Source organism: Hippopotamus amphibius, chromosome 7 (assembly GCF_030028045.1).
Source record: "Hippopotamus amphibius kiboko isolate mHipAmp2 chromosome 7, mHipAmp2.hap2, whole genome shotgun sequence".
NCBI classification, from domain to species: Eukaryota; Metazoa; Chordata; class Mammalia; order Artiodactyla; family Hippopotamidae; genus Hippopotamus; species Hippopotamus amphibius.
The window spans coordinates 9,648,513-9,669,536 of record NC_080192.1 but is presented as its reverse complement, the minus strand read 5'-3'; the positions used below and the strand labels follow the sequence as shown (position 1 = coordinate 9,669,536).

The 21,024-nt window shown below is 54.8% G+C and overlaps 2 protein-coding genes across 4 annotated transcripts in view; one reads left to right on the top strand and one right to left on the bottom strand.

The window, feature by feature from the left end:
- Positions 1 to 6,777, top strand: part of GTPBP1 (GTP binding protein 1) — a 34,402-nt gene extending 27,625 nt beyond the window's left edge. The window contains exon 14 of the mRNA XM_057740651.1: positions 5,465 to 6,777. Coding sequence (XP_057596634.1) covers positions 5,465 to 5,511 — 47 coding nt within the window. The 3' untranslated portion in view covers positions 5,512 to 6,777. The remainder of the gene's footprint in view (positions 1 to 5,464) is intronic.
- On the bottom strand, positions 225 to 17,858 carry SUN2 (Sad1 and UNC84 domain containing 2). Of its 3 annotated transcripts, none has more exons than XM_057740653.1 (18): positions 17,620 to 17,858; positions 14,579 to 14,740; positions 13,544 to 13,746; positions 13,024 to 13,161; positions 12,208 to 12,303; positions 11,763 to 11,856; positions 10,707 to 10,777; positions 8,581 to 8,708; positions 6,772 to 7,026; positions 6,243 to 6,320; positions 5,777 to 5,820; positions 5,035 to 5,200; positions 4,479 to 4,700; positions 4,105 to 4,189; positions 3,617 to 3,732; positions 3,321 to 3,488; positions 2,889 to 2,981; positions 225 to 1,960 (listed from the first exon to the last, which is right to left on the bottom strand). In XM_057740653.1, exons 2-18 carry the CDS (start codon positions 14,701 to 14,703, stop codon positions 1,847 to 1,849), a joined length of 2,196 nt encoding a protein of 731 aa, XP_057596636.1. In that variant the 5' UTR covers positions 14,704 to 14,740; positions 17,620 to 17,858; the 3' UTR covers positions 225 to 1,846. The 3 variants fall into 3 exon arrangements, with proteins under 3 accessions (XP_057596636.1, XP_057596637.1, XP_057596638.1); XM_057740654.1 differs by lacking the exon at positions 17,620 to 17,858 and adding an exon at positions 17,266 to 17,373; XM_057740655.1 differs by lacking the exon at positions 4,479 to 4,700.
- Between the last annotated feature and the right edge of the window lie 3,166 nt (positions 17,859 to 21,024).

The window sequence follows — 21,024 nt, the reverse complement described above, 5'->3', positions numbered from 1 at the left end:
GGCTAATAAAGCCACCTCACTTTCTCCTGCCAATCCTTGAGCCCAGAGTCACAGGAACAGGGCCTGCCTCAGGTCCCATCACAGCCGAGTTTTAGCTGAGATGCCTGGGTTTCTAAAGCTTAGGAATAAGCCTTTGGGGCATTGTTTTGGCTAAGAACTCATTCTCATTTTCCTAAGAGCAGAGTCCTGTGCAATAGCCAGATAAAAACCACACACTCCATTAATCCTGGGCATAATTTATTTTTTGCATAGGCATAAATTAGAATCTGGAGATAAAAAATTAAGAACCAATAGTGCAGCATTTGTGACAGGAGAGCGCAAAACAAAACCTGGTTGTCTGGAGGCAGAGGTCAGTGCTGGAGGACCACAGGATGGCCGGGGGGCCTCGCCTTCGTTCCAGCTCCATCCTTCATTCAGGGCACCCACCTACACAGCAGCCTTTCCTTTCCTGCCTCCTCCTCACAGGCCTGAATGAACCAGAGTTGGAACCAGTACCTCAAGCCCCTCTTGGCAGCCAGGTTACAAGGAACTGAACTCACCTAAGGCCCCACAGAACGGGGCTAGGAATCAAGCCCTTAGCTTTTCAGTTAAAAAACAGACCTTGAAAAATATATACATGATAGAGCAGGGCCTGCTGGGTCCAAAAGCTCCCACCTCAGCACCCCCTCCTAACCCAGCCCCCCACCCCTGACTGTCCCCCATAGAAAATGACTCAGAATAGAAACAGAATTGAGCAAGAGCTGAGAGCGCCCCCAGGGGGTGGCTTAGGAGCAGGCGCCTCTTACCTCAGGGCCCTGGTAGGGTTGTAGGAGGGCCAACAGTGCAGAAAGACCACCTCCCACCGTGACACCCTGAATGTCACTGTCATTGTATCACTGGGACACCACAAGAGCCCAGGGAGTTCCCTGAACACTTCTAGCTGACCCCAGATGTTTACAGCCTCAAAGGACAGGTCTGGGCGCTGTGCACCCTGGGGGAATGTGGCAAGCTTGCACTGGGGCACGGCTAGGCCCCAGCAGGAGTGGGGAGCAGAGTGGGCCCCAGTCCCAGCATCAGGAGAGAGAAAGCAACTCCTGTCCCCAGCAAAGGGGAATCCTACAGGGCCACAGCAGCAGTAGCCCTCAGGCTCCCAGGAGCCAGACCCTCCAGGGTGTAAGAAGCCCTATGGCTCACGCCGACCCAGGACAAATACAGCGTATAGAAGCCCTTCAGGACTGCTGTGGGCCTAGGTTGATGGCACTAGCTCCCTGGGGGAGCCCAGCTGCCCTCTCCCAGGAGCTTCCTATCTGGGGACCAGTCCCAGCCTGCACCCTCCTCCCAGAGGACCTCACTTCCCTGCCTAGGGAGGGGGCACAGCTCAGCTGCCCCAGGCCCTAGCCTGTTTCACCCATGGCTTTGGCACCTGCTTCATTTATGCAGCTCCCTGGGTGCCACCCCCCCCCCCCCCCCCCCACACACACACATGGGCAAGGGGCAGGCAGGTCTCGTCCACCTTTGCTGGAACATGGGTACTCATCCCTTTTCTCCCTGCCTCAATTCCCCACGACATGCTACATATATACACCCTCCCAGGAGGGAGAAGACACCCAGTGCCTGGCACGCAGAGAGTGAAGAAGGAAAAAAGACACCGGAGCCTGCTGACCGCTTGAGCCGCCCGCCATTCAGGAAAAGCCTGCAAGTTCTTTCTCATCTCCACTGGGCCAGGGGCTTTTCTTTCTTGCTCCTGGAATTCAGTGCGCTTCAAGCGTGTGGGGGCAGAGGCGGGGGTGCTGTGCACCTACCCCCAGAGAAGGGGGCACGTGCTGAGAGGAGCTGGCCTCCCCGCTGGCAGCTGCGGCACAAAGACCTAGTGGGCGGGCTCCCCATGCACCCTGAAGCGGTAGATGCAGGTGTACTCGGGGTGGCCCCAGTTAGCCAGGATCCGCAGCTCCACCACCTGGTACGTGGCCATTTGAGGGTCCTGAGGAAGGAAGGAAGGAAGGGGGAAGAGTCCTTAAACCGGAGGGGAGACGGCCACACCTAGAGCCGGCTGCCCCCTCCCCCAGGCCTCTGCAGAGAACCAGACTTCAAAGCTCCTGTCTTCAGACCCTGGAACAGAGTTTCCAGCTGGTGGGCCAAGGAGCCCCAGAGGCTTCAGAGGTCCTACAGGGACCACCAGCGCATGTAAGGCTGCACCAGGCCCAGCCATGGCCACATAAAGGCAACCTTGTAACCCAGCACCAGCATGATTCCTCTCAAGCTGGGAGAAACTCACAGGAGCTCTTTTTGACAATAACAGAACTACCTGTGTGGAGAGTTTGATATATGTTGATGCTGAAAAAGAATTCCTTCACTGTGAATTTTCTTTCTCAAGTTCCCATCAAGCCTCTATCTTGTACACTCATTTTCAGCTGAGGGCTGAAATTCTCTGGCCTGGTAGCCAGGCCTGTCTCTCTTCCCATCTCTGTCCCTTCTCCATCTCACCCAGTTCCTCACACTAGGACTCCCCTCCTTTGCCTCCTGCCAGAGACTCACCTGGGCTGGAGACTGGGAATCTATTTCTAACAAGGGCCTAGGAGACTGAAGCCCACTCAAGGTGAGACAAGAGGCTCCCTTCAGTGGCCCAGCCACACACTGCACTGCATGAGACCCGGCTGGGCCACCCTCACTCAGACACCTGCCCTCTCCAGACAGCTTCTCTAACACTCCCCACCTGGGAGGGCCCCTCCCCCACGCCACTTGGACAGTTGTCTCTGTTCCATACCTTGAGCTGTGGGTGGGCTGGGCTGGGCTGTGGCTTCTCACTTGGAACCCCCAGTGCCAAGCACAGGGTAAGGACTAAGAAAACATCTGCTGAACGGAGGGGAAAGTAAGTATACCACCTCTGCAAGCAGAATAGAATCCCATACCTGAAAATAAAACGTCTGAATAGGGTCCCCATCCTGGTCGTAGGTGAACTGGCCAAGGAGCATCCCCTCCTGCTGCAGGTCTTCATCAAACCCCTGAAGAGAGAGTGAAGGATGGAGGGAAGATCCTGCTCTTAGACATGGGCCCCGAGGAAGGAAGGCCTTCCCTCCCATTTCCCCACTCTGGCACTGCACAGGGCCTGAGCTCTGAACACAGGGCTGCTGTGTGATCTGTAGCAAGTCACAGCTCCTTGGGCCTGGCTTCTTCCTCTGCAGCCTCAAGTAACTGAGACTGAAGAGCCGCTTCCCACCTTGGCGCCGTCTCTTCCGTACCTATTCCCTTCCCCTCAACCAAAGAGTGACCCCAACTTTATCCTAAATAGAGACCACAGGGCTCTCCTACAGCCCCTTTAGCCCCCCGGGTGGGATACTCACAAAGATGGCAAAGTCCTTGGGGGCACTGGAGATGGTGCTGTTGGGCGACAAAGATTTGGGCACATGCTCTAAGGTGACAGCAGTGGGGCGGATGCGGGCAGAAAGGCGAACCACAGCAAAGCCTTGGGGCCCCTGGAAGGCCCAGCAGTTGCCCGGGTGCACATCTGGCTGGAGAGGAAGAAAGGTCAGCGCACAGCAGGTAGTGAAGACAGCCCACCCTGAGTGCAGCTCTCAGTGACCCAGGATGGCACAGTCACCCAGCTACGTAGGTGACTCGGTGTGCTCAGGGACCCCACCTGGAGAATGACTCGGGGAGACTGTGAGTGGTACCACAGGGGGATGCCGAAGAGGCTGAGGAGGGCTGTCTTGGTCTCGTAGGTCTCGGAACATCGGGTACTGATAACACTGGCCCCTGAGACAGGAAAGAAAGGCAGGGTGGGCACCTGGGGCTGGACACCAGCAGGGGAAGGAGACCCACACAACCAGCTCAGCTCCCCAGCCAAGGGAACCCCAAGAGGGATGACTATTACCTGTTCCCTCTGAGGACCAGTCTTCACACCTAACCCAGACCCCAGAGCAGCTGTAAGCGTCAGCATCTCCCCGGCCAAGGAGGGTGCTCGGCACATCCCGACTTCTCCCACACTGCCTTTGTTACGAGCTCTGGATGTGGTGAGTTCTGCTGACCTCAAGCCCTGCACGCCTAGCACCACGGCTGCCCCAGCAGCTGCCGGGGGCTGCCAGTGTGGGGAAAGGGGCCCAGCAAAGGGAAGAGAGGTGTACACACCTCCCGATTCCAGAGCATAGTCCACCATCCCGATGCGGTCCTCACTGTAGCGCTTCAGGGCCTGGTTTACAATACGGTGCACCTGCTAAAACAGACGTGCCCAGAGCAGTTGTGATGGGAAGCAGATTCGTCCACCTCCCTGCCCCCACCGTTAGGGGCCAGGGACTGAGCCCTCCTGTGCCTGCACCACGCTGGTGTCCAGATCCATGTGCCATGTACCCAGGCATACCTCCACCCTCCACACCAGCCCCAGAGCAAACATCGGAGACTCCTGCATGTCACTTAGGTCCTGGAATGTGTGTGTAGGTGGATTAGCCATTGTGTGTGTGTATGTGGGGGGGGGGGGGGGTTGTCCAGGGACATACAGTCCTCACCTCCTCTGTCACCCCGATCACACCTTCCTTCTGCAGTGTCACCCCCAGGCTGGCCACGGCCTCCCGCGCTGACTTGCCCTGCATGTCGGCCACCTGGGCAAGGATCTTGCTCTCTAGCTCCTGCAGCTGAGCTTCCATTTCCTCTCGCTGCAGGAGCCCAGTGCGGGTTCCCCCACCTCGAAGAAGGAACTGACTGACCCAGGCAGGGAACTGAGACTCCACCTAGGGACCAGAAAAAGCTCTCACTCTGGGAGGCTCACAGGGACACAAGCAGAGCCCTGGCCAGGGTGGGGTGGCACCTGGCTTGGGTAGAAGGGACAGTGAGCAAAGACAGGCCTGCGAGGAGAGGGCCAGCATGTGCCTGCTCAGGCCACAAGGAGGAAAGAGTTATGAACAACCCTCCAAATTGTCAATGAGAAAACAGGAATAACTTCTGTCAAAACCAGCGTCTATGCTGAGTCTAGAAGCAGGGGCAAGAGGCTCTGTGCCTTGCAGGCTCCTAAGAGTGGCTCAGGCAAGGGGGATCCAGTCAGGGACTTGGATGGTTCCAACTCACATCGTCCCGCACAGCCTGGAGCCGCTGGGGCAGCAGGCCCACTTGGTCCTCCACCGAGCTCTGCTTCAGGGTCAGGGCTGCCAGCTCCTGCCGCAGGCCTGCCAGCTGGCCCTCCAGCCGCCCCAGCTCCTTCATGGAGTTCTCCTGGAAGGTCTCCTGGGTCATCCTACTCCCGAAGAGAGAAGAGTAAGCCTTGGATCTCCGGTGAGGGGTAAGGCTATGCTGAGGAAAACAGGACCCCCTAGTTGGCACCTGATGTGAGTGTAGGCCCACCACTTGTTGGTGAGTGCAAGGCCTGCTCTTGGAGGTTCTGGCTGTAGAACATAGCTCCAGTGCCTGTGACTTGGCTTATACATTCCAAGGAGCTAATTATTATGCTGTTTCCTTTCTAAGCCTATTTCCATAATTCACTGTGCCTCCTCTCTCACAGCCTCCACAAGTACAGATATCTGGGGCACGGGAAGGCAACCGGCATGAGGCTGTACAGAAAAGATGGCGCGTCGATATAAATGAACCCATAAATCACAATTCTCCTGCAGTGCCCGCAACTCCCGCCCCACCTCCACTGTACCTCAAGGACAGATTCTGAGCACGTATCCTGCACTAGGTTTCTGCCGTCTCCCTCTCTGCTTGGGACACAATCAGAATTCTGCTCCAGGGCTCTGCTCCCTAGTCCTGTCTGGGGGTAGGAATGGGGAGGTTGGGGCTCAGCAGGCCCAGGACAGACAGCAGTGCCCATTACCTTTGCCACTCGGACTTCAGCTGCTGGAGTTGAGCCTCAGACTCCTATAAGCAGGAAGAAGGGACCAATAGAAATATCAGGCTCACAGCAGTCAGTCTCCCGGAGCAGGATATGTTCCACCCCAGGCCTCCTGTTTCAGCAAGCGTCAAACTGGCCGCCTGGTTAAGGTCCTTATGGGAGTCTTGCCCGGTACCTATTACGCATGTTCACTCAGCATGCTATACCCAGTACAACAGGCTACTTAAAAGCAGCCCTTCCTGTCCTCAGGCAAGTTCCCAGGGCGTCTCTGCAGAGTGTTCCAGCCCAGACAGATTTAGTTCAAGCAGAAGTCAGGAGACTACACACCCCATTCTATGTCTCAGCAGACCCTTCGGGGCCAAGGTGTCTGTCTCTCTCAGCCCAAGAAGAGATGATGAATTGGATCAAGGCCCCACTGTAGGCCCCAACTGCCCCCAAGCCCACCAACCTGCGAGGCCTGGACAATCTTCTTGAAGAGGTCTTCTGAGTCCTGTTGATGCTCTGCTCTCAGGGTGACCAGTTCTTCCTATCAGGCATAGAAGAGAGGCTGAGGATTTTACTGAGTCTTGCTCAGAGGGCCGCCTACAACCAGGAAGTGGTGTAACCGGAATTCGAACCAGGCCTGTTTGATTGCAAATTTCATCTCCCGGCCTTTCTGCTACAGTGCTTCTTGGAAACATACAAGACTCCTCTTGGTCTTACTACACACCTGCAGGTGTGCCACACCTACGTGGGCATTGTGCCAGGCACCCTACAATCTCATGTTCTCACAACTGGGGGTGGGGTAGACAGGAGAGTCTCCATTTTAAAGAGGAGGAGACTAAGGCATAGAGAAGGTCATTGCCAAGTGGTGGAACCATCTGACTGTGAATGACACACTGCTGTCTCCCTCATGTCAGGGTGTGCAGGGCCCAGCCCCCTCCACCCCACACACCCAGGGTGTCACCCACACAGGCCCCTCAGCTCCTCTCTCCGACCTGGATCCGAGCAGTGGTGTCCCTGCGAAAGTCCTCCTTCAGGGCAGCCTCGCGGCGGCTCACCAGCCCCTCCAGGAGCGCCAGGGTGTCCTCGTGGCTCAGGCTGCCGCTGCCGCCCTGGCCCCCAGCCCCTTGCCGCAGCTCCAAGCGTTCCAGCCGCATGGCTTCCTTCTGCCAGCTGGAGGAAAACTCAGCAGCAAGAGCGTCCAGGCGCCGCTCCAGAGAGTGTACCCGGGACAGAATGCGCTGCTCAGCCTGGCAGGGCAGGGAGGGAAAAGCCACAGAAGTGAGAGACTTATGACAACAGTGCTTCCTAAAGAGAGAGGAAAGAAGCCCAGAAACACCCAAACGAAATTATAAAACACAGTCTGCCAACTGTCAGTTAAAAGGCAGGAGCCTACTGAGCACAGAAAAAGTCACGCTCCTAACCTGTCCCATCCACCCAGAGGATGGGTGGGTCCCATCGCTTCCCAAGCCAGGCAGTATTTTCACTAGTGTCCTTATGCAAATGAAAGTAAATACAAAGATATGTTCACTCTTTACTTCCCCCATTCTACAGAAATGGAATTGTCTTTAGCAGTGATTAAAAAAATGTTAAAGATGCCAGAACACATCATTATTTTGTGAAATAATAAAATCATAGTCAGGAAAGTAATATCCACCAAAATAAAGAATTAAAAATACAATACCAAATTTAACTCAGCAGGATGCAAGCAAAGTTCAAATAATTATCATTAGAGGACAAAGATTTACAATTTCATGGCAGACCCCAGGACCTGCACACACACACTCCGGCTGTTTGTGCACTCAATGCCCCACACTGGACTGCAGGCCTCTTGAGGGCACGGCCTGGGCCAGTTCCATCTTTATCCTCTGGCAGGTTGCAAAAGCGACCAGTGTCCTACCCTCCTCCCTGCATCTGTGCCCTCCGCAATGTGGCTTTGCAGATGCTCCCATGGAGAGGAGAGGTGGGGTCTATTTCCCCCTCCTCAAATCTGGCCTGGCTCTGAGATTTGCTTCAGCCAACAGAATGTGGCAGCAGTGACAGTGTGCTGGTTCTGAATCTAGTCCTCGAGGTCTGGCCTGATTCTGCTCTCCTGCTTGGCCTCTACGAGAACAAGCCCAGGCTAGCCTGCTGGACAGCGAAGGTACGGCCCGCCCAGGCCAGGCCTAGAGCAGCCCACCCAGGCTGACCCACCAGTCAACTGTGACACACAAGGGTGCCCAGCCAAGATCAGCTGTCCTTGCTCAGACCAGAAAAGCCACCTAGAGGACCTGTAGACTCATGAGCTAACCCAATGTTGTATTTTTTTTTGGTTGGCCGTGCCACACGACTTGTGGGATCTTAGTTCCCCGACCAGGGGTTGAACCCAGGCCACAGTAGAGTGCTAAGTCCTAACCACTGGATCACCAGGGAACTCCCCAACGCTGATACTTTTAAGGCACTGATTGTGGGAGTGGTTTACCTGTGGTAACAGGTAACAGACCAGGGTATTTCCTGACACACAGAAGGTATTCAGTAAAGATTTGTGAAATTACTGAAAAGGAACAAAGTAGACAAGACAATTTGTCTGATTCCCTTTCCTTCTATTTTCCATGCTTCTGAGGATGGCAACTCAGTTTTGGACAGTTTTGAGTCATATTTAAGCACAGGCAAACCATCCCCCCAACACCTGCACCACAAACAGCAGAGAAAAGTATCATGGAAGACAAGGTAGCACCTCTTCAGCCGTGTGTGTGAGGAGTGAGGGCAGGGGCTTCAACGGCAAATACGGGCCGAGGCTGAGCCTGCGACCCTAAGATGCTCACCTGGAAATGTGGGGACATGTCTTTGGATCCCCACACCTCATGCTGCCCACCGCTGCCCTTCGAGGTCCACCAGGAAACCATGGCGGGGTGGAACGTCTGCAGCCCGAAGGGGTAGAAATACCACGCTCCTGCGCACAGGGGAGAGGGTGGTTACCCAGGCCAGGGCCCCTGCAACAAGGTACATACCAGCAAGGACGGCAGCCTTTCTCACTCATGGGAGCCTTGCTCTTGCTGAAGCCTGTACGAGGGATGGAGGTTCCTGCCACTCTCTGAGGCAGCAACCTCCACCCAACAATCCCAGCGTGTGTGCATCCTCACATCCCCTCGGGAACCCTCACCTTTCCATAGATGGCAAAGCTCGGAGGAAACGGCTGTCATAAGCTGGGGATGATCCAGGGGTAGAACCCTGAGGCCCTGATGGTGGTTCTCAGTCCAGACTGTACATCAGAATCACCCAGGGAGCTTTTGAAACAGTGTCTGACCCCAGCCTCCAGAGAGTGAGTTCGTTGGCCTGAGGGAATCCTTCCATAAGGAGTTTTAAAAGCTCCCCAGGTGGGAATTCCCTGGCGGTCCAGTGGTTAGGTCTCCGTGGTTTCACTGCCGAGGGCGTGGGTTCAGTCTCTGGTTGGGGAACTAAAATCCCACAAACCGTGCTGTATGGCCAAATAAATAAATAAATAATAAAAGCTCCCCAGGTGACTCTAATGGGCCGCTATGGTTGACTACCCATGAAGCAGAGTCCACCTGCTAAGTGAGGCTGCCTGTGGCCCCAGGACAGAGCACAAGGCTGCCGCTACACACAGACATTTGCATCCCGCTTTAGGGGCTACTGTGTGTGATGTATCTACTCCTGAGCTAGGTGTGTGCATGTGTGCGCATGTACATGTGTGCATGGGGGGTGACAGTGCCTGAAAAAGCCATACTGGCTGCAGGGTCCCCATCCTGGTAAGATGCCACACTTGCCACTCTATTGTTGGCCTCGAGCAGGTGCAACGGAAGCACGTGACCACCCGGCTTTAAGTCAGACCCTCCGGCTGGCCGTCACTTACTGCCCTCCCTGAGCTGGTCACCCCACCCCTCTGCCTTTCAGACTTTCCCTATGCGTCTCCTCATGACACCATGATGACCTCAGCTCCACCAACCCCACAAGGGGATGGTGAAACAAGCTGAGATAACACGTGGGAATGTGCTTCCTGAACCAAACGCTATAGGATTATAAAGGTCATTATTATTTTAAGGGCAATACCCAGTTTCCACTGGATAGGAACCAGCTGTTCCTGTAACAGGAAACGACAAGGGCATCAACACTTGGACAGATGTTCTACCTTGGTATAAAGAAATGAAACTTCAGTGGACGCGAAACCTATAAAACCAACCCTAAAAAATATAATAATAAAGCATAGTCTTTAACTATAAATTGGTGAAATTGAGCCTGGGGGCCACAAGGGCAACTCATAGCAAATCATGAAACTCATGTGAAACTGTCAAATCAAAAGCTGAACACAAAATATATAAACAATGATTACAACTATGTAAAGAATGTGAACGTTCAATGGTAGAGACTGGAACAGGTGGAGCATCTTGTAGATGACAGGTATCTTAGTATCTTGGTGCAAAAAGATGCTCTTACTTCTCTTTACTACCGCACTGTTTTGATCCTAAAGATAGCGGAAGACTGAACTTGATGTAACAATAATTCACTCACCCAGACAATGTCCTGATTTGGAATGGAGGGAAAATGACTGCTAGAGAGTCCCTGCTTTTTACCCCAGTACTCCTGTACTAGGGCATGTTCCAGCCCCAGGGGCTCCAAGGATGCTCTAGACATGCCAGGCAGTCCAGCGTAGCAACCCAAACCAAGGACAAGATCAGAGAATCGGGGCATCTCCCTTCCACCCACTGGTCACCATAGGACCCAGGAGAGCCAGACAGGACGCTGCCCAGGCTCGATTCTACCCTCTTCGTCCTGCCTCCTTCCCTTTTTTCCAGTTGATCACTATCCCTCTAGCTTTCACATTTCTGCTCAGCGCCGGCCTCGGCCCACACTTTGCCTGCCCCTGTGGCTCGCCAGCCCCATCTCCACAGGCTCTCCTCCTACCCGTCCCTGTGACAGAGGGCAAGCTCACCATAGGTCAGGCCGGTCAGAAGCAGCAGCAGCAAGAGGAACCACAGGAACGTCTTCAGGGATGAGAAGCGCCTGGGCCACAGGAGGGGAGAGCGGGCAGGAGGGGGCATCAGGAGGGCTCCACGGCCTCCATATTCCCCCCAGGAGGCCCTAGATTTTTTTCCTGATTGCAGAGCTAGAGCTGGAGGAGACACCCTCAAGCCTCTTATCTTGCCAGGGCTAGACTGGATGCTTAGAGCTTTACCTGCAGAGCTTGGAGTGACAGGAACAATTCTGACTCTGTGAATTGTATTGATGTTATTAAAAATAAATACTGGAGTCTCTGAATTGCCTAAAACTTTCATACATAAAAGGGCCTCTAAGCAAGCAAATTATAGAAGAATAAAAAAAGTAACTCCTTAGACAATACTTTCAGAAAAATGAGGAACCTTTTTTGGTGACACAAATCCATCCTTGCTGCTCTTTTCAGCACAGCCGGCTACCCACTGCAACCAAGGTTATGGCCAGAGGGACCCTGACATCCTGGCTCAGTCTTCTTTCCTCTGCCCAAGGGCCAGTTCCCAAATTGTGGCTCTGCTGGGTCAGGGACTTCGGGAACCAACCCACAGCATCCTCAGGCAGCACACATTCATGGCTTCGAACACAAAGTGAAAAACACTGGGGGTCCAGATCACCTCAGGGCCAAGAGGGACGCTGAACGTTCTGGGAACCACCACTCACTGGCTAGAGCCTAAGGCCAGCAGGAGTAAGGCCGGGCTTGTCTCAGACTCAGAAGTGGCTGGGCTGGCGTTTAGCAGGAAGTGCCCAAGAAACAACAAGAACCTGTGTTCCAGAACACTGCCTGCAGAGCTATCAATTCAAGGAGAAAAACCTGACTCTGAGTCCCATCCTCGGTCAGGCAGAGAGGGGCTCTGAGACTGCACTCCACGCTCACTAATAAAAGCTGCAACTAAACCGGGAAAAAAACACCCTCAGAGAAACGATCACATTACAGGTTTAGATGCTTTACTGGCCCCTTCCGCCTGGGGCCTTCTGATTCCTTGTCAATCTTGCTCACCTGGTTAAAACGAAGACATCAAGGAGGGAGGCAGCTGTTGTCAGGCGGTACCAGGTGGTGCCAATCCACCAGTAAAGGAGTCCGAAGAGCCGGCCTGGAAGAGGGCCCATTGAGTCTAAGCGCCACCTTAAGCCAGCAGCCTGTGTGTCTCCACCCACAGTCCTCCCTGCCCCCACCCAACCCTGACTGCTGATGCACCTCTGTCCCGTCCCACGCTCTCCAGTTCCTGTAATCCCACCCGCCCGCGACGACAATGCCCTCTGTCCAGCTTCCAAGCAAGGATGCTCCTGCGACTCTTGGCTCCCAGTGATTATTCTGGAATGAGCTTTCCCCGGTGGCCCTACAGTCTCTTTGTAACAGGTTGGCGGCCCAACCGCAGAAAGATGGGTGAAAGTGACTGCCAGAGAGAACGGTAACAATGGTGCACAGAGCAGCCAGCACCCACCTGGAGAAGTGACCACTATCCAGAAAAAAGAGCCCGCCCGAGAGACAGCGTTCCGTAGCCGCGACCCTGAACCACGCTGGTCTGTCTCCGAGTAGCCTGCAGGGGAGGAGAGGAAACCAGCTCAGCTGTCCTCTTTTTTTTTTTTTTTTTTTTGGTGGAAGGGGCCACACACCACACAGCATGTGGGATCTTAGTTCTCCAACCCGGGATCAAACCCATGTTCCCTGCAGTGGAGGTGTGGAGTCTTAACCATTGAACCACCAGGGAAGTCCCTGTCCTCACTCTTAAGAGCCCTGGGACATGGAGACGGTCACTTGTCTGCTCCTCTAGCCTGTGAGCTGAGACCGTGTGTCACTCTCCTTCATGTTCCCAAGTGACACAGGCTAGCAGCCAGCAGGTGAGTAAACGCTGATGGAGTGAGGTGCTAGGTTTCTGACATTTTATTTCCCTTGAACTCGTTTGCTTCCCTCTCCTCATCAGCAATCCCTCAAACCACTGAGAACTAGACTAAGGGGTCAAGCACCTCCTGCGTGTGAAGCCCCATGTTAAACACTTGCTGGAAATGAGTCAAAGAAGAGGACTGGCCACAGGCTGCTCAGGGCCTGGTGGGGCTGGGGCAGTGCCACCCAGCGTAGGGAGGGCCACCCCAAGCCTGGGATCTGGGTACCACAGGGGCACAGCAGCGACACCCAGCCGGACACCGTGCTCTCTCAAGCTGTCAGGGGCGCCTTCCCCCACTTCCCATCACCTCCCCAGCATCACCTGGGAACCTGGTGGAGCACCTCCCCGAGGCTGGGGAGGGAGAATGTCACCTACCTACATAGTCATCCTCGGAAGAGTAGCCCGAGGAAGACCCGAGGAAGTCCTCGGAGAGCTTGTTCTCCGGGAGCCCGTTGATTTTGCTGCTCTCAGTGCCACCTGTGCCTCTCCTCCTCCTCACTCGCATGTCCTCACCTGAGGAGGAAAGAACACGGGGTTCTCCTGGGGCAGAGATGCTCTGAGGAGGGTGTTCCAGAGGGACTCGCGGGAATACCCTGAGAAACATAGCTGATGGGCAGATGGAATCTACTCTTAGCCCCTCCTGAGCTCCCTTGGGTTCAAGGGAGGGTGAACTAGGACCAGTCCCTCTGCCTCCTAGGCCTGGAGCAGCTACGCGGCTACTCCATCACCTCAGGGGGCCTGGGAGTTCAGACACTCAGCTGCTCTTCCAAGGGTTTCCGAAGGTGGGGAGCCCCTCTTCTGGCCCAGAAGTAGTTAGGAAACCCCCCGGGGGGGACTTTGGACCATAAATTTCCAGAGGAAGCAAAGGCCTCAGAGAAAGGTTGTGGACACTCACTCCAGTAGGAATCACCAGGGAGCTCGTCATCGAGGATGGAGTTCCTGGTGAGGGAGGCAGCGATGGAGGCGGCCCGGGGGCTGCCGATGTAGGACTCCCTGACCACGGACTCGCTGTAGTAGGAGGTGTGCGCATCGGAGGAGGGGCCCAGCTGCAGCGCAGGGGAGAGGCGCTTCATGTTGCTGGGTTTCCTCTTCAGGGTCCTGCGGGAGGTCAGCCAGGAGGGGAGAGGTGGGAGCAGGCAGGTGAGCCCAGCCAAGAGAGCAAAAGCAGTGCTCTGCCCTCTTAAGGTGAGTGGGGCGGCCTTGTTGCTAGGCAATGAACAACTCCCATCCGCTGACTACCTTGCAAAGCAGATACTTTCTGTGCTCCATTATCTCTAAAGCTCACAAGCAGTTAGGAGAGAGCATCAGCAAGTGATGGAGTCAGGCTTCAAATCTAGGTCTCTAACTTCGAAGCCAAAGTGTTTTTTTCACGCTTCCTCACAGATTAGTCATTTCTACAACCCACTGAAAACCCAGACAGACCCAATCTGGCCTCCCAGAGCTCGTCAAAGCCTCAGGGGCTGTCATCCGGGGCTTACGTCTGCAAGGGGGCAGGAGGCGGCAGGCGCCTGCCTTAGCTCAAGTCCCAGTGCCCCTCGGACTTGTCTGTCTCCTCAGCTGCTTCGCTGGCCCTACGGAGGCCCTACAGACGGTGGGACACGCGTGTGGGCCTGGGGAGGACGGCCAGACTGGCACAGTCATCCACAGCAGAAGGGGTTCCTGTGAGCCAGCTCTCGGTTTTGGGGTTTCCGGCCTGGCTTACTCTTGAAGCTGCTTCTCCCCACTTCCTGTTCTCTGAACATGAGGGCAGCAGCCCGGCTTATGGTATGGAGATAAGAAACAGCACTGGGCCCTGGCATCCTCAGAGGTGTGACTGTCCCCCTTGACCAGACACGGGCATCTGATCTCTGCCCACAAAGGTCACAAGAGGAAGAGGCTGCGTAGTGAACCGCCCAAGGCATCTGCTCTGTGGGTCAGCGCAACCCCCTACCTGAGAGGGCTGTCCTTAAACAAGGCGCTCTGACTCCCCAGCACTGAGCTCGCACCACTGCTGCTGCTGCCGCCGTCATCGTCACCCTGGGAGTAGCGTGTTAGGCGCTGGCTTCGTCGAGACATGATGAGGTGGGAGGGGGACCCTCACCCTGAAGAGAGTCTGGGGAGAGAAAGGAGGCCACATGAGGCTTGGGGCTTTTCTCAGCCCCTCTCTAGGGGAGGAGAGACAAGGCACTGCCTCCCAGGGAACACACCCACCCTGTGCAATCAACTGAAACAGCCTGAGATGTGGGCGAGATGGGGCATTTATTAAGCGTCCTGGCCCCACCCACCCTGCTGCCCTCTGCCTCAGGCAGCCTCTTTCAAGGCACTTTCCACAGGATTTCCTAATTTTCAGTATATCGGATGCCGAGGTCCGTGAGAGCTAGAACTGGGCCTTCTGCAAATTCTGGCATGAGAGGTAGGCCACAGGTACTGAATACATGCCCTTCATCACTGCTGCCCTGCACAGGCTCTCCAGCCCAGCCATCTTACCATGCTGTCCTGTCCCTAGAGCCGTGCCTGTTCTCGTTCTAGCTTGTTTCCCTTAGATGGGACGTGTGTTCCTTTCTTTGTAGCTGTATTCACTGATTCAGAGCCCCAAACTTTGACTCCAGAAAACTTTTCCATGGTAACCCCACCTACATCCTGATAGTGCCTGGGTGCGTATCCCATTAGCGATTATCGGGCTGCAACATCAGTGCCTCTTGATGCCATGGTGATGGTGGTGACAAAATACTTTGTTAATGCCTCCTAGGTAGCTGGCTCCTTACACACCCACTTCTGATCCTTATGATCAAGGGAGGTATCACTACTCTCACTGTACAGGGAGAACCTGGGACACGGAGATGATCAGTAACCTGCCCACAGTCACCCAGCCTGTAAGTGACAGTGGCAGAGTTTGAGCTCAGATCTGACAGGTGGCAGGGCCTGGGTCTTTCCACTCCACCAGGAAGTTTTGAAGTTGTCTCAGGAATATGTTGTTGTGTCTCCAACTAGAGCCTTTTATAGCCTCCAATATGTGCAGAACAGGCTTCAGACAGAGTTGTTACAGGACAAATATTTGTTAACAAACTAACCAGACAGGCAGGTGGAGCAGCAGTATGGGATTACCCTCAAGCTCTACCAGCAGGACCAGTCACCAGGTGCCGAGGAACACCAAGGCTCTGGAATTGATAACGAGGACTCGGAGGCGGCCAAGGGGAAAAGATCCAGCAAAAAGTGGCATTCTATAGCACAAGTAGAGTAAATAAACCTTTCAGCTCTAGAAACCCAAATTCAAAATCTCGGATGACCACTGTGGGCACTTTGGCAGCCCGTGTTACAAAGTCACTGTTACACTTTGGCCCTAGTACTTGTAACTTGTTATCACTTCCAATAGTCCTGGTTGATACTTAAATTCCTAGCTCTCTGGGCTGTGTGGTGGCCACAGGCTCTAACATATCCCAACTCAGACTATGGAAACCAGGAGATCTGGTTAGTCCAGTTGAAGAATTCTACAAAGTCCTCTTCTGAAAAATAAGCAGCCTCATGTCTTGGGTCTTACTGGTGTCTTCACAGGTAGGATGTCCACCTGGCATCTTTCCCTTGTTTTAGCTGATGGTGGTAAAGGGACCAGCTGGTAGTGGCCACAGCAGGAAGTTGGCCTGGGTCCTTTTCTATATTCCACTCCTTATAAAGTAATTCCACCCCCACTACTGCCTTCCCCACCTGAAAGCTCCAGATGCCCACACAGGCTCCTCCTCTTAACCCTGCCCTGCTGAAAGCTGATGAAGCTTTTGCTTTGGGGCAGGAACAAAGCAATGTGTTTATACAGAAGTCAAGCTGCTGCTGGCAAGAATATAAATAAATATTTAGATGGAGTGTGTGTGTGTGTGTGTGTGTGTGTGTGTGTGTGTGTGTTGGAGGGGAGTTGCTGAAAACCATCAACAGTGAGCTCCCTCCCAGGGGTGCCTTTTAGTCTTTCTTGCAGGGTTCTGCTATTACAAAATAGTTTACCATTGAGTCTGGGTTTCACAAGATGAAAAAGGTCAAGGCCCCGTTCTCCAAAACAAAACAAGACGAGAGCCTCTAGGAGCTCAAATCTTTTGCATATCAGAATAGACACACCCCTGCCCCCAACACACAATCAGTTAAGACACCCTCAAATAAAACATCCCTCCCCACTTCTGAGCTGAACCACATCCTTTTCTCAACTCCGCCTTTCCCCACCCCCATCACAAACTTATATGGCAGTATCCATTCAGTCTTCAGTCTTAACCTAGATCTTAGGCATCCTCCGCGGGAGGTTTTCACACTACATTCCCTCGTGAGGGAGTACAAAATGTTCCAGGTGCTAACTCGCTTCTGCCTTCACTGCCTACAGGCTGAACCTGCGGGAGATTTTTTTTTTTTTTTTAAACCAACCACACGCCCTTCCTGCCTCTTTGCTCTAAGTCACACTCCCGCCTCCTATTTGTTTGGTTTCTTTCTTTTTTTTTTTTTTTAAGAACTGAACAAAATGGGCCTCCCTCCTATTCCCAGAGTTCTGAGAGGCGGCGGCAGAAGCAGAGAACTGCCTGTCCCTGGAAACTGCCTGACTGGCACGAAAACGCGGGCACTGGCCTGGGCCGGTTCGGGACAGCGGCGTCTCGGCTCCCCGCCTACCGGGGAGGTCCGGCCCGGGGAAGTCCCGCCCGGAGACATCCGCCCTCCGGCCTGACCAGTGGGACGGCCAGTCCCGGAGGCGGGGGCCCGGCGGCGGCGATGAGTCAGGGCGGCCTTGGCCCGGCGCTGGCCCTTCTCGACCGGTCCAGGGGCGTGCGCCGGGCGGGGCTGGAGCCTGGCCCAGCTTGGCCCGGGGAGGAAGAACCAGGCCCGGGCAGCTCGGCTCTGGCCGGTGCAGCCCGACGATGACCCCGGGGTCAGGCCGGGCCCGGGCCCCGCGGGGAGGGGGTCAAGGCCAGCCCACCACCCTCGCCCCGCGCGTCCGCCCGCCAGAGGCCCACGGCCGGCTGTTACCTGCTGCCGCCACTGCTCGGTGCGGGGCCGGAGGCGTCCGAGGCCCGCCGCGACGCCCGGACGCACCCCCTCACCGCGTCGGAATCCGGGGTGCGGCGGTCGGCGCTGGGACCCGGGGCGCGCGGGGAACGGCAGGCGGCGGGCTGACGAGCAGACGACACGGCCCGTGCAGAACCTCGCTGCGCGAGTGGGGCCAGACGGCGCGCGCGTGGCCGAGTGTGTATGTATGCGTCTGTCAGTCAACGCTGACAGACCGCAGCCCATTGGTCAGACCCCGCCCGCGGCACCGCCCACTGCCACTGACCATTGGACGGTTTGAACACAAAGGCCCCGGCTTGCTCCGCCCGCCGCGTGGGGAACGCGGGCGGGGCAAGGCCGGGCAAGAATCCGCGCGTGGGAGGCGCGGGGGCGGGGCGACCCCTGGCCGCCGGAGGACTCGGCGGGAGTCGGCAAGTGGGGACTCGACCCGGCGTGACTGCGCACTTGACTCCTGGTCTGGTGGCTCAAAACACCCGAGCCCTCTCCTAGCGCCGCCTCGTGCGCCTCACCCCACCCGCGGCCTTCTTGGTCCCAGCTCTCTGCAGGCTGACCAGACAGGGCCGGGGTGCCAGGACCTTAAAGGCATTGAGGATGGCTCGAGGAAGTGGGGAGCAGGGGAGATTGACGACCCCTGGCCTAGGGCCCACTTGGAGGGGTAGCACGGAGTCTGCCCTTAGGGGACCTCCCCCAAACGATCGCTTGTTGGAGGCTCATGCGTAATTGTTGTCAGAGGGATTTCTGTTTACACTTTTTTTTTTGACATCAGGAAACAGGTTCATAGAGTTTTTAAGTGATTTGCTTAAAGTCACACAGCTTGAAAGACAAAATTGAGTTTAGAATGTTCTCTCCGTATCCAAGCCCATGTTATTTTGTTTTGCTTTGTTTTGTTTTGTTTTCCATTTTAGGATTGATTTTGGGATTACAGACTTGGCAGGAGGCTCTGCCACTTCCCAAGCTGCTCTCAGAGCCCCCCAAATTTCACGGCAGAAGATTTTCTGTTTTAAGGAGGCTGCTTGCCCCAGTTTGTGTTGAGAAGGCAAGGGGGGCTACCTATTCCTCTGCCTTACTCAAATCTGAGTGTGGAATGAGCACTTGATAGATGGTGAATGCATAAATTGCTGCCTAACTCCAAGGGTCGGGTGCCCTGGCTCCCCACTGGCCAACTCTACAAATGCAGAAAGTGCTCAGCTTGGGAGAAGCCACTTCCTGTGCAAGCTCTTCTAAGGGAAGATGAAACAGTGTCATTATTTCACTTTTAAAGTGCCAAGAGGAAGAGACTAGAAATGAGGAAATCAGGGCAGGAAGACACTGGGGGCAGAGGATTGAGAGAACGTGAAGCCCTTGTGCTAAGTCGGCTCCAGACAAAAAATCATCCCCCCATCCCTGGGTCTCCACTGCCCCACCCGGACAAGAGGGGCCTCACCTGCACTTAAAACCTGTTGAAGACAACAGTGCTTGCTTCTGGGGTTAGACTTTGAGCTCCCTGAAGACAAGGGCTGGCTATTGTCTGAGTATCTGCTGAACGTGGGGTGAATGAAATGAGAATTCAAATCAGATTTAGAGGCAGTGTCCAGGTAGGGGAGGGGCCTTCTCTTGACACTTTCTCCACCCCAAGGTGCTTAATGCCTCAGTTCTGTCCTAGGGAATTCCAATGGGGTCTCCATATCCCGCCACATTGCAGAGCCTGCTTCACTCCTCCCCCAGGATCCCGGCAGAAGGACCCCTTCCCAGGATGTGCTGGTTTGTAAAGCAAGAGGCCATGGGCCTTCCACTGGTCTCAGGCAAGGGCCCTGCCCACAGGCTGGCTAGAGGCAGCCCTCTACTAAACTGTGTGGCCTCTTTGGGCCGGTAGGAGGTGAATAATGGGCCCCAGAGATATTAGGTCCTAATCCCTGGAACCTGTGAATGTTACCTACATGGAAAGTCTTGCAGATGCGATTAAATGAAGGATTTTGAGATGGGGAGATTATCCTGGATTATCAGAGTGGGTTCTAAGTGTAATCACCAGTGTCCTTTTAAGAGAGAGGCAGAGGAGAAGAGGATAGGGCAGTGTGGCCACAGAGGCAGAAATTAGAGTGTGTGGCCACAAGACAAGGAATGCTGGCAGCCCCTAGAAGCTCTGAGAAGCCAGGAACGGATTGTCTCTTAGAGCCTCCAGAGGGAGCAAGGCCCTGCTGACACCTTGGCTTCCATCAGTAATTTTTTTTTTCTCTCTTTTTTTCTTTTGGCTGTGTCAGGTCTTAGTTGCAACACACGGGATCTTCACTGTGGCATGTGTGAGGGCTTTTCTCTAGTTGTGGCGCATGGACTCCAGAGTGTATGGGCTCTGTAGTTGTAGCATGGGGCCTTCTCTCTAGTTGTGGCCTGCTTGCTCAGTAGCTGCGGTGCGCAGGCTTAGTTGCCCTGCAGCAGGTGGGATCTTAGTTCCCTGACCAGGGATCGAACCCACATCCCCTGCATTGGAAGGCGGATTCTTAACCACTGGACCAAGTCTCTGGTCCAGTGATTTTGATTTTGGACTTCTGGTCTTCTAAACTATGAGAGACTAAATCTCTGTTGCTTTAAGTCACCAAATTTGTGGTAGTTTGTTATGGCAGACACAGGAATGCAAAACGGGCCCCTGGGAAATTCCTGGCCTTGGTGTTCAAGGCTCCCAGGGTTGTGCCAGGCCCCTCCCTCTGTCCTGACCATCCTCACTGAGGGGACCCGTCAGACTTGTGCGATCACACACAGCCCTGTCTCCCCATCTCTGCTGCCCCGGCCTCTCTGCCACCTTCTCCCTCTGCAACGCTCTGCCCTCCCGGACTCCACTCTCTGTCCGGACACCATTCATTTGTCTAGTCTTCTCCCAGCACCCCTTCTCTCTTTTTCACTGCTCTGTTCTTTCTTCTCCTTTTTCCCCATCATCATTTCATAAACAGTGGCAGGGCAGAGGTGGCCCAGCTGGAGCAAGCTCTGGGTGGCTGACGATGTGGCCACTGTCTCCGGGCCACGTGATGGCTTTCTCCATTGCCAGGCACTTTCGCCTCAGTGGCCCCTTCCTTATTAAAAAAATTTCTCCTAATTATGTTTTACAGTCACATGGGTGGAAAGACGACTGTAATCTAGGCTTGATTCATGAGTAAGCATTCATTATTATTATTGTCATATTTAATTTTTCTTCCGGTTTTAAAAGAAATGAAATGAAACCATTTCCAGGGGCCCCCAAAGCATCCTGTGTCCTGGGCGCCGAGCCTGCTCTGCTTACTGGAGAGGTTGGCTCTGCGCTGCAGGTGCTGAGGAACAGCTCAGTGAGAGGAGCCCAGACTGGCTCCTGCCCCAGTCCCTGCCTGCCAGAGGCCAACTCTGGGGCCCCGGAACCCACTT